The 13,503-nt window shown below is 32.6% G+C and overlaps 1 protein-coding gene across 2 annotated transcripts in view; it reads right to left on the bottom strand.

Moving 5' to 3' along the window:
• Positions 1-13,503, bottom strand: part of Tdc2 (Tyrosine decarboxylase 2) — a 210,053-nt gene that overhangs the window by 132,408 nt on the left and 64,142 nt on the right. For both annotated transcript variants that reach the window (XM_089105998.1, XM_089105997.1), the window contains exon 5: positions 8,288-8,524. In XM_089105998.1, coding sequence (XP_088962124.1) covers positions 8,288-8,524 — 237 coding nt within the window. The remainder of the gene's footprint in view (positions 1-8,287; positions 8,525-13,503) is intronic.

The raw sequence follows: 13,503 nt of genomic DNA, 5'->3' as shown, positions 1-13,503 counted from the left end.
CAATTTTCATATACCTTTTAGGTTCATCCAATATCTCAGGCTGCCCTTCCCCCTTAGGGCACCCCTTCCATCGTGACCTTAAATTACACTTTTCAAATCCTTTTTCATCAACCTCTATTTCCCCCGATATATAATTTACTTTCACCCCCCATCCCCCAAAATAACAATAAAAAATAAAAAAAGTAAGAAAGAAATGAAAAACTCTACCTTTACAAACAAAATACTAATAAGTCGAATGTCTAATTATCCCTTCACTTCATTTCCTTTACCTTTATTACTCATCTTACCTTTCCCCTTTGGCTGCTCAATTCTCTTTAAACTTTATCTTTATCTTACTTTTAATACTTCTCAAGAATTAATCACTTTAATTCTTAAAAAGAGCCCTATAACTTCTGATCACCAATCCAATGAGCCCCCTCCGAAGTTTATACGGCCACATTTTCTATAAAAACCTTATATGCCCCCAGGGCGTAACTTACAACCCTTGCCCTGAAGGATATGGAGAGGGGGGTCGTCTTCAAAGACATAATTTTTGGCCCTCTCAACTACACTGAACGAAATGGCTAGCTCAAAAGTTCTAATTGGATATGTTTGGGGAAATGATTGGTGTAGGGGGGGCCTGGTCGACCTTCAATCACTTTTGATTGTTAAAAGGGCCAGTAGAACTTCTTATTACCAATCAAATGAGCCCCCTCCGATGTTTATACGACCACCTTATATGCCCCCAGGGCGTAACTTACAGCCCTTGCCCTGAGGGATATGGAGAGGGGGGTCATCTTCAAAGACATAATTTTTGGCCCTCCCAACTACGCTGAACAAAATTGCTACCTCTAAAGTTCTGATTGGATATATTTGGGGAAATGATTGGTGTAGGGGGGGGGGCTGGTTGACCTCCAATCACTTTTGACTGTTAAAAGGGCCAGTAGAACTTCTGATTACCAATCCAATGAGCCCCCTCCGATGTTTATACGACCACCCTTTCTATAAAAACCTTATGTCCCCCAGGGCATAAGTTATAACCCTCGCCCTGAGGGTTGTCATCCTCAAAGTCATATTTTCCGGACCTTTAAACTACGTTGAACTAAATGGCAACGGATGTGATTGGGAGATTGACGTGGGGGAGGGGGGCTCGTTGCCCTCCATGAGCTGTTTTTGAAGTTTCTATGACATTAATTTCTATAATAAGTACTCTGGTCTAAAACAATAAAAATAAATAATATATTGTTCCCATATCTCTCTTTACTTAGGCAGGGCTATCGGGCTGCCTATGATATTTTATCTTGAGATTTCAATTATATAGCGTTGGGAGTGCCTATTAGACCAGGTAAGCCCCCTCCCATAAAATTCAGCCTATGGGTGCCTATGTCCTGTGGTTTCCCAGACCCCCCCCTCCTCCATTGGAAAGTTTCTTCCGCAGAAAATTTCCCTATGGAGAATTTCTCCTGATGATATTTCTCCATGGAGTTTCTCCCGTGGGAAATCACCCCACGTAATAATCCTCAAAGAATTCCAACTCTGCTGAAAATTTCTAACAGACATTTCCCCCTGAGAACCTCCACATGTAAAATGGAGTCAAAACGAGAAAGTAAGACACATAAAACGAATTTTGTATATGCATCCTGGCAAATTCCCCCGTATAATTTTTTTCCTGTAAAGTTCACCCTCGGAAACTTCCATCCCAATGGGAAATTATCTCCGTGGAAAGACCATCCCCAAAAAATCCCCTCCCTCCTTAAAAAGTTCTGTATACTTCCCAATAACCAATACTATTTGTAAACCATGAACGAGCTTCATTTCTTGAGGCCCTGAGTCCGGGGCATGTGGGGGGTCATGTCATCCAAAAAGATATAGATATTGAACCTTTCAACTATACCGAACAAAATGCATCTCAAAATTTTGATCCGATGACTTGGGGAAAAGTACGGTGGAGGGGGGGGCTAGTTGCCCTCCAAATGTTTGATTACTTCCATGATGTTAGTTTTGCGGCTGGAGTTTTTTCTGCTCGCCCTGTGGATTATTTTGGCTTTTCAGCAAATAGCTCCTAAATACTGAACTATTTGGTAACCCCCGTGGAGGACAATGAACGAAACAAACAAACAAAAATCCAGGGGCAAAAAAATATATTATATGTTTAAAGAGAACCACGTTTCTCATTATTTCTTAAGTCGTGGATATTACGCACTCAATAGCATCATTCATCATAACATAGTGTTGCTACAGCAACAGTTCATACAGTACCTAAACTGTGAGTTTAGCCTTGGGCCAGTCAGTTTATAAATATTTTGACCCTGGATATCAAATCAAGTCAACCCAACACTCTTCCATGCCCCAGGGCGGTAATTTTATTATTAACTTGGCCCTGTGTATTAAAACTCTACTTGATAATACACTCTTTCATTACGAAATGTAGCTGCAATGACAATTCAGTACACACTTAAAAATTATTTTGGCCCTGGGCAAGTCATTTCATTAATATTTCGGCCCTTGATATGAAAACACTAATAGATAATACCCTTTTTATGACATAGTATTGCTACAGTAACAATTCGTTATATAGATTGACTGTGGGTTTAGCCCTGGGTCAGTCATTTTGCTGTGATTTTGTCCCTGGGAAAAAAAGTCTACCCAATAATGTCCGCTCCAATAATACATAGTACAGTAACGATTCCATCACACATTTAAAATGAGTTTGGTCCTGGGCCAGTCAGTTTATTATTATTTTGGCCCTATATATTAAAACACTACCCAATATTGCGCTTTGCATTTCATTGTATGATTAAAGTAACGCTTAAATACACATTTGAACAGTCATTTTTGGCCCTGGACACGTTATTTTATTGTTATCTTGGTCCTAAATTTTACGCGCTAGACTATACGACAATTTTGATGTCATCTTGTTGTTAAAGTAACATTAATTGTACACATAACAATTAATCAAATTACAAGTTCTTTGAAAATCAGCGTTCCATGAAAAGGTACAAAAAGATTAAAATATGTACTATATCCTTGGCCATTTTATCTAGTGCGAGAAAATTTTGATTAATGTATAAAAAAAAGTGGGTCAAAAAGTAATTAACTGGTGATATAAGTGAATATCAAGGTCCTTTCATCTTTAATTATGAAGTGACTTTTCTTTCAAATGTTAATAACAACATGGCATTGCTTACGTAATAACCTTTTTGAGACCTGTATTGTCATTGCTCAGTAAATAGAGTGAAGGCTGAGATAATTCCCCACGTGAGCCATATTACTGTAGTAGTATCATCTTCTGTTTAAAATAGAGTATTTTGAAATTTACTATAGTCACAGTTCAACTTTACAACAAAAACTTTCCTAAGTAGGTTTGCCTAACATTGTTGCATAATAATCTGAGTTCGTTGTACTTAATGCAAAAATTTAATCCAAGAGATGATAATATATTCGTTAATAATTAATTTATTTAAAGTAAGAACCATTATATAGTACCAACTCTGGTTAAAATCAAAACTATCCCTGACTACTGTGCCTATATTGTATCCCGTTCGGAATTTGTTGATTTGAATAATATTCAATGTTCAGCGTAAACTTCACAAATAATGGTTCGTTCACGCCAAACCAAAAAACCTTTCACACAAGCATCAAACAGTTCGTGGTAACGAACTGTAAGTAAGGAGCGACCCGGCTCAATGGTAACCGAAACTCTAAGAAACAGAATTTTGATACCATTAGATGCATCAAAAGAATCAGATTCTAATTCTGATTTCAAAAATATAAGTTTCATCAAATTTAATCTTACCCATCAAAAGTTGCACGCCTGAGAAAATTTGGCTGATTTTCGAAAAAAGGAGGAAAGACCCCCTAAAAATTATAGAACCTTAATGAAAATCACACCATCATATTCAGCGTTACCCTACTGTAGAGGTTTCAAGCTCCTATCTACAAAAATGTAGAATTTTCCATTTTTTGCCAGAAGAAAAGATCACGGATGCGTGTTTATTTTTTTTTTCCCAGGGGTGATCGTATCGACCCAGTGGTCCTAGAATATCGTAGGAGGGCTCATTGGAACGAAAATTAAAAGTTCTAGTGCCCTTTTTAAGTGACCAAAAAAAATGGAGGGCAACTAGGCCCCCTCCCACGCTCTTTTTTTCTTAAAGTCACACGATTAAAATTTTGAGATAGCCATTTTCTTCAGCATAGTCGAAAATCTAAAAAATATGTCTTTTAGGATGAATAATCCCCCACAGTTCCCAGGGGAAGGGCTGCAAGTTATGAACTTTGCCCATTGCTTACATACTATATTGGTTATTGGGAAGTATACAGACATTTTCAGGAAGGATTTTTTTCTGGTGGGGGGGGGGTAGAGGAGAGGGTTACTCAGGATAATCTTTCCGTGGAGGATGCTTCTTTGGGGTAAGGGACATTTTTATGAAGGGGGCGCCGGATTCCCAAGCATTATTTAAAAAACGATCAGAAATTAAATTTAAAAAAACAAGTTTTTTCAACTGAAAGTAAGAAGCAATATTAGAACTTAAAACGAACAGAAATTATTACGTATATGAGGGGGGTCTCCCCCAAGTCAATACCTCGCTCTTTACGCTACAGTTTTTTTTAGTGCTTTCAAAAGAGCTGTCTATTCTAATTAAACGGCCTTTGTGATTCAGGGGTTTGTGAATTAATAGTTTTTTAAACTTTTAACATAAAGAGCGTGGTATTGACTAAAGGGAGAACCCCCTCATATACGTAATAATATACACCTAATAAAAAAAACAATAAAAAAAAACAAGCGATACGGCTCAATAGTTATCGAAACTTTTAAAAAGAGAATTTTTATGTCAATAAATGTATAAAAAGAAGGCGTTTATAATGCTGATTCTAAATATATAAATTTTATTAAGTTTAGCATTACTCATCAAAGGCTACGAGCCTGCGAAAATTTACCTGATTTTTTAAAGAGGGGGGAAACATCCCCTACAAGTTAAAGAATTTTAATGAAAATCACACCGTCAGATTCAGCGTATCAAAAAACCCTATTACATAGGTTTCAAGCTCATATCTGCAAAAACCTGCGACTTTGTATTTTTTGCCAGAAGAAAAATATACGAATATAGAAGTTCGTTACGTAAGTTAATTTGTAAATTACGTCAGAACCAAATTTAGAGACAGCCATTTAACAAATGAAAAGTAAAATTGGTATGAAATTTTTTTTCACTTATTCAATGACGGTGAGCCAAAATAAAAGCTGTATTAACTAAAAAACGATCAGAAATTAAATAAAAAAAACAAGTTTTTTAAACTGAAAGTAAGGAGCGACACTAAAACTTAAAACGAACAGAAATTATTCCGTATATGAAAGAGGCTGTCCCCTCCTCAACGCCTCGCTCTTTACGCTAAAGTTTGACTCTGTCTCACAACTTTATTTTTTAAAACAATAAAATACTTATTTGGAGTCGGGAAATAGCTGAACTTTTTCAATAAAGTAAACAAGGTATAACTAGTAGCCGAAGACTTCTAAAAATTTCAAATGAGTTAATAGAAACTAATAAAAGGATAGAGTCTTGAAGCTCAACAATTCCTCATTCTGAAATAAATCACAGTATATATGATATAAATATATTGAAAACTATATATTAGTACCAACTAGTTTAAAAATTTTATTGGTAAAAAGTAAAGGTTAGACTAAAAAAAAAACTTTTGATGTAAACATTTTAAACCCTTTTCATACCAAAAAACTAACTTACTAAAAAAAAATACTGGTTACGAAGGTGGTTTTCACAGCTCCATGTCTGATTAATTCAAGCGATTTGCTACAAAATTTACTGTTAAGTCAACAAGGTAAAATTCCCCTTGTGAGGGGGAAAAATTTTTATGTTATGGAAATTTGTGGAAAAATTTATTAACATTAATGATAGTGTAGGAACCCCACACTACCGTAACGCAACTTAATCACGCAGCATAGAAAAATATGTACCTAGTGCGAATGCTGCTTAAAGGGCGTAGGCAGAATTAGGCAGCATAATATCTAGGGGGGGGGCTGTCGATAGTGTGATGGAGTTTTATCAACTGCTTTTTCCAAACCATCTGCTTTTTCAGCCATATTTAATGTAAATTTGAAGGTCTAGGGGGGGGGCCGCTGCCCCCCCCCTGCCCCCCTCCCTACGGCCATGCACATAAACCTGTAATAAGGCATTTCATTCTTCCTATGCTTTGATCCAGAGCCAGGACAAATATCCAATATATATATATATATATATATATATATATATATATATATATATATATATATATATATATATATATATATATATATATATATATATATATATATATATATATATATATATATATATTTTTTTTATATATATATATATATATATATATTTATTTATTTATTTATTTATTTATTTATTTATTTTATAACCCATCAAATATACAAAACATGACGATGGAGTGTAACAAAAAGAAAGAAAATGAAAGAAAAAAACACATACAAAAACAGGAGCAAAAACGTGGAAATTAAAACTCGATAAACCAAACAATTTAGAAAATTAAGCCACTCCAAGGGTTGTAAACTTCTTTAAATGTATCATACAAATAAATAATACAAAAAAATAAAAATGAAAAAAAAGGAAACTAGCATTAAAAAAAAAATCCTTCCAAGGGTGGTCCGACGGATAAATTCTTAATGGTCAATTAAGCTCAATTAAAATTCAATTAAGCTCAATTCTTAATGGTGCCAAAAAGACTCTCTATAGGCCAATACACAATTTTACCAAAATTGAGGTTTAGCTAGTGCTGGTTTAAGCCAATCAGAACTTTTCATAGAATTTTACAGCCATTCAGAATATTTTTTGAAAAATATTTCAAAAATCCGTTGAAAAATATTTCAATATTTCAAATATTGACTCCAATTAATGCTAGCTAAATCTTGGTATTAGTTGAATAGCATAGTATATTAGTATATATATTGGTAATACTATAAGTAATAGTATTAGTATACTTTGAGTGTGCTTTAAAGGGTGTTTGTCATTTTGTAGTTTGCCCAAAGAGGGTAATAATCCATCAAGAACCATATTTCCTTGTCGTCCTTTTTATTAGGTTGGGGAGGTCAAAAATCAAAAATAAAATTTGTGTGCAAAACATTTGCAGCAAAATTGCAGTCGTGGCCCTGGCGCAACTTGCGAAATAATGAACAATTAAGCATAGACCGCCTTTTTCTAGAAAAAAAATCAAATCAAATGTTGGTCTAATATTTCATCTAAATCAAATACTTAAATAATAATTAATTATGAGCAATATTAATAAATATTTATATAGTACCCGTATAACATGGATATTTGATAATTTTGGAAATAATCCAATTTAGTAGGAAAGTTAAAATCGTTGTTCTTGAAAAGATATTTGACCTAAACCAAATATTAGAAATAATAAAAAATACATAACAATAACATTATTAACAATTCTAATACTTTTATTAATCTCTTTAAATTGCTAACTCAGAAATACCACTAACCCTTAAGGGCTTCGACATTTATAATAATTTTGTAATTTTTGAAATTTTATTTTTATTAGAATAAATTAGAGGGCACAGTTATTAATTAACTGATAAAATAAAAAAAAATAATGAAATAATGATAATTAAAATACTCACAATTAAATAATTGAAAATAATTGAACAATTTAATTAATAAATTAGAAGAAAATTAAACAGTAAATTATTGATTAATTAATATATTGAAAATGATTTTGTTGATAAAATGAGAATTTCTTTAAAATTTGACCTGAAAATTCTGTGAAATACGGAGAGGCGCAAAATTTTTCCCTGGGTACAAAAGAGGCAAGAACCGCCATTGCCTATGCATGGCGGCACTCATAACATGTGATGGTACATGTGATATACGTGTGATAGAACAACCGTTTGAAATGCACGCATAGTAAATACCAGCAACACAAAGTTCTTTGCTTGTTGTTTTATGGGCTGAATCTTTTTTTTAAAGTGAGCAGCTCAATTGTCAAGTTCACCAATCATTAACTGCAAAAGCTTCCAGCATTTTTCTTTAATGTATTCCCAGTTCCTTCCCCCTTTTTTCATTAAAGTGTATCATTACCACGACTAAGCACGTCATTAGCAGACTTCAAAAATTTAGTAATATTTATTTTTGTCACGTTTCTTTATTGTTTGTCGTATCAACTTAACCATTTTAGAATGCGAAGAATGTTATGAGGCTTTCGGAATGATTAAGTTTACGGATAATTAACAAAAAAAATTCTCAAGATTATCCCCCTTTTTATCAAATACCATCATACTGACCTGTTGAAGAGTAGATCCTCGTAGACTCAATTCCTCGTCAGGATCTAATATCCTTAATTTAACGAAACTAATCATCGCTGCCTTTTCAACGCAGGAATGCGCTTCCTTTGAGCAGTAAGCAATAAGCTTGGAGAGCAATACTCCGTCTTCAACAAAAGGGTGAACTGTTTTGAGTTGCTTAATCATCTGGGCACGAGCTGCCAACATGGCAACGAGGACACATTCACTTGCTGACGACTAGAAGTGAACTTTTAATAAAATATTGGTCTTTAATAATAAAAATGTTTTATTATATTTGTTCATTTCTTGGCATTATAGTATTCAATTTTTAGTAAGATTTTTTTTAAATACATAAAACAGAATCTCAGGTTGAGTGAAAGAAAAATTGTCGTCTTACGTTGAAGAATTATATAGTGTTATTATTATATAATAGTATTAAATAGTATTCAAGCAGTTCTAAATTAAATAGTATTATTATTATATAAAAGTATTAAATGGTATTCAAGTTGTAAAAAGTTAAATAATATTATTATTATATAACAGTAATAAATAGTATTCAAGTATTAAAAATTTATATAGGATTATTATTACATAATATAATTAAATAGTATTCAAGCAGTAAAAAAATAAATTGTATTATTATTATATTATAGTATTAAATAATATTCAAGCAGTAAAAAATTAAATAGTACTATTATTGTATATAGTACTAAATAGTATTCAAGCAGTAAAAAAATAAATAGGATTATTATTATATAATAGTATTAAATAGTGTTTAAGTAATAAAAAATTAAATTTTATTGAATAGTAAAAAGCTACATAAGAAAGTATACCAAAAATTTGCACAGGGAACATAACCCCTAAATTTAATTTTTAATTGATGACATTTTCACTAATCAGAGCAAAATGAACTTGTATTTTCTGCTAAAAAGACCTGAGAACGAGAAAAAGAGTGATCAAGTTTGAGATAATGTAAGCGATATTTTATTAGGAAACTACGCATACTGTTTCAACACTAACTCATTTATAGTTAAAAAAATAAAAAATAATAAAAAATAAGAGAGAGAGGGAGAGACGGAGGGATCATGAGCATAATTTTCTATGAAGCAGGAGGCAACTACCCCCCAGACCCCAGTTTTACAGCCAGCTGAAATTTAGCGTCTTCAAAAATCTTGTAAAAGCTAAGATAGGATCTATAATTGAAGCATCCACAGAAACAGATTACTTTTATTTAGTAAACCCTTGCCTTTGTGGTACTATATGGGTCATTTTACACTGTCATTTTCACTCAAACTTGGAAATTCGGCTCCAAAGTTCCCCCTCACCCCTAGGATTTTAACAAAATTACGCCACTGGGAGGGATTCTTTCTTTAAGATTCAATCAGAACGAAACACAAACGACCAAAAATGCTCCCTCTTGATTCTAACAGATCTGTTTTTATTAGAGATTTGTTTGCCCCCCTACATTTTGTTAAATGCTGCACTGTAGGCAACTATATTCTACAATAAAGCAAATTTCACAATACGTAAAAAAAAATGTATTAGTCGGTCTTGTCTCTTCAGTTTCTGGGGCAAATTAGTGGTTCTAGAGTTAAAGGCTTTATAAATTTTCTCCAAAAACAAGCGGCGTTGTAGATTTTCTTTAAAAATAGTTTCCTTTCAAAAGGTGAAAAGTCTTAGTACATTGTCGAGCCAAAAAACAGCCTTTCTACAAATTGCTGGGACCTGATAAACTCAAATCTGCCAATTACATCACAGAGAGTTGGTATATAAAAAAATCTTTCAAATAGTAGAAAACTATACAGCAGATGAAGAAACACGCAATGAGAACGGTCAAGGTTGAAGAAAAACGAGAATAGAAACATGTCTGAAATTCTTCAAAGGATGAAATATAATAACAAAAAAAGAGGCAAAGAAGTGACTTTAAACTACAAAAAGAACAATGTTGGGATTTTCATGCATTTCTAATTCTCCTTTGTCTTATTATGATGTCGTTGCATCAAAGCTCGAAATACCTGGATTACATAATAAACATAGCCAAGGCTGAAAAAAGACGCTATAGTATTATACTTCATAGCATAATCAGGGGGTTGCGCTCCCTCTGGCACTTGATTTTCACCCTAGAGTACCACTCGATCCACCGCACGCAGCACATTCTAATTCGTGGTGCATTTCACGATACAAGTATCACAATTTCGCCTCGCATGGAGCAAGCAGCTTGATTTTCACGATTTTTGAAATTGGAAAATGGATCGAATATATTCTTGAATCGTTTTTATAAATAAGCTGGGAAGAGTTCGTAAATGCTTCGTAGCGTGGTATTATGTCTAAAGAGGATTCTAATCCTGTAAATTACAACAAACTAGTTTATTTCTACTTTTATTCTTATTATTATTTATTGTTTTTTTATCATTAATATTATTACGATATTTGTTACTATTATTACTATCACGGTTATTATTATTTTTTTAAGTTTGGATTTTTGCAACCCACATAAACTTTATTTTTATTTTATATATTTAACTCTTTAATAACTATTATTTATGGTTTCCGAGAATGGGCAAGGGGGAAAAAAAACAATCATTAATTGATTATAAGGGGTTGAAGAGACGCGGTGAGAAAAAAAAACCACCAAACCTTCAATATAATTGTACATAGTTGGAAGGGGGGTTAGCATTTATTACTGATGATCAAGAGGCTCTATCTAGGAGGGTTTTGGAGGTTTGAGACCCCCCCCCCCACCCGAATTTTTTTCTGACTCGTGAAAAAGTAAAAAATATATAAAAACAAATTATTGATTTGTTTTTTAAAGTTTTTCACAGACACCCCCACGAAAAAATATTCCCCCCCCCCCCTCAAACATAGGTTTTGGCTTCGGACTTGCTGGTGACTATTAAAATCCCCTTCATCCAGCTAAGTAAACATGCCAGGAAACAAAAGGAAAGGAAAGCATTGCTAGTACACAAGAAGTTAGTGTTTTTTTTTGGGGGGGGGGGAAGGGGGTCAAAATTCCAGTGTTAAATTTGAAAAAAGAAATAAGGAAAGTTGCGTGAAACATTACGATATAATAACGTAAAATTAACTAATCATACTGATGATACGTTGAGTAAATATTACGAAGATAAATCAATTATCCAACCAATATTATTAAGTAAACACGAAAAAAAAAACTTCGTAAGTGACTAAGCTTATAATTGCCGATTTTACGTCAAACATGCCAGACTAACTAAAAAGTACTCAGAAATTTATGCGCTTAAGTATAAAGAGGACGGATACAATGCCAATACTATTAATTAAAGATCACATTATTATTCGTTTGAACTATCTATGTTTTGGCTTGTTCAGTAGCCTACATATTTGGAACCAGAGACGTCACAATTCAAAATAGCTGGGGGAGGGGGCAGCAAATTATATGGACTTGCTGGTCATTTTTACCGACTTATATAGGTGATATTTCTATTAAAATTACTTCATTTTGCTTTTTTTGCTGAATTTCAAGAGCTGAGTGTAATTCAAGCTTCAAATACCAAGTATATTTTTTAATTTGCGACTTATATAAATTATATTAGGGTTCAAAGTAGTACAATTTAAAATATATTAAACAGTATAAACAGAAATTTTCCTGCACTAAGGGAATTGTCCTGCAAAAAATAACTTCTTGATAAAATTTTTTAGAAGAAATATAAAATCTGTAAAAAATGCCCTTTTATTTTTGAGTGGTGTAAAAATCAACCTTTGTACAGTCTTGGCCCTCTTTGAAAATTATTGAAAATTATTTTTGAAAATTATTAGCCGTCTCGTTTAAAAAAACCGGAATATAGTCCATGAAAAAACAAAAACAGGTAACTGTGGTTTGTAAGACTTCTCAGTTCCCAAGGATATTAAAATCCCATTTGTGAATAAAAGGAATATCTCATTTATAAATAAAAAGAAAATATACACAGTAGATATATAATTAACGGGTAGAAGTTTTAATTAAAATAATGAAAAACAAACTAAAAAAACTAAATATTTCAGCTCTTGGTTGTAAATCCGAAGTAATCCGGAACTTTTTTTTTTTTTTTTTTTTTTTTTTTTTTTTTTTTTTTTTTAGTCCAAATTTACCCTTTAATTATAAGTCTTTGTGTTTTCATATTATTATGTTAACTGGCAAGTAGATTTTAGGTATGGCAAAATGCTTTAAAAGCATAACAATTCCTTTCAAATATAAAATTCATTCAAACAAATCTAACATAAATTTGATTTAAATACATGATGGATGAACCCATGAACTCTGGGTCATGGCTCAGGCCTTAAAGACCCATTCCCTTTACGTCCCAATCCTTAAAAGAAATACCTCGTTAAAAAAATGACTAAGTTGTTACAAACTTGTTACTGTATTTTTAAAAAGAAAATAATTGAAGAAAGGCCGCCTAAATTGGCAAATTGTTCAAGAACAACTTTTGTTTTTAGTTTTGTTTTATTTATTTTCTATAATAGTATTCAGTTATCGTAACTTGAAAGATCTGAATCATCATAAGCTTGAACTAAGTTAAAATCATACTGCGATTAAACTACAAAGTATATATTTCTTAAAACTATGCCACAACATATGTAAACCATTACTGTTACGCAGTTCAGACATTCAGAAAATGAGATAGGAGCATTGACATAGACTATTATTTACTCTTAAAACAAATGAATTTTTGCATAAAAATCGCAATAGAATAAAAAACACACCAAATTGTAAGTTCAAAATTGAAAAATACACACTAAACTTAAGCTAAACACTAATTTAACTAAACGTTGAATTGAAAATGAAAAAAAAGTAAAAATGAAAATTTAAAGATCATAGAAGAGATAAAATACATTAAATTTTCGAAATGTTTACGCCACCCTTTTTACATAGTTTAAAGTGCCCGTTTTGTCGGTGTTTTCTTCTTCTTATTTTAATTATTTGGCATCGGAACATCAAACACGTTTGTATTTTCACTTTTCATCAACCTTGACAATTTTCATTATATAATTATTGTCGATAGCCATCACTATCAACTCAGGAGATAGACATCTAAGATTTAATGAGTATGCTTTTTTTGGGCGGGGTTTGAGGGACTGTTGTAACTGTCTTCGATACTTCTGTATTATGCACCACTCACTCACGTTCACACTGTCTAAAACTCAAGAACAAACCGGTTTCTTCGTTACTTTCTTTCAGCTTACCGTGAGACAAGTGAAAA

The sequence above is a fragment of the Artemia sp. Qi Xiang Cuo genome, chromosome 20 (genome assembly GCF_049724085.1).
Source record: "Artemia sp. Qi Xiang Cuo chromosome 20, ASM4972408v1, whole genome shotgun sequence".
NCBI lineage: Eukaryota > Metazoa > Arthropoda > Branchiopoda > Anostraca > Artemiidae > Artemia > Artemia sp. Qi Xiang Cuo.
The sequence above is the reverse complement of the archived record's forward strand: the minus strand, read 5'-3'. Positions and strand labels throughout refer to the sequence as shown.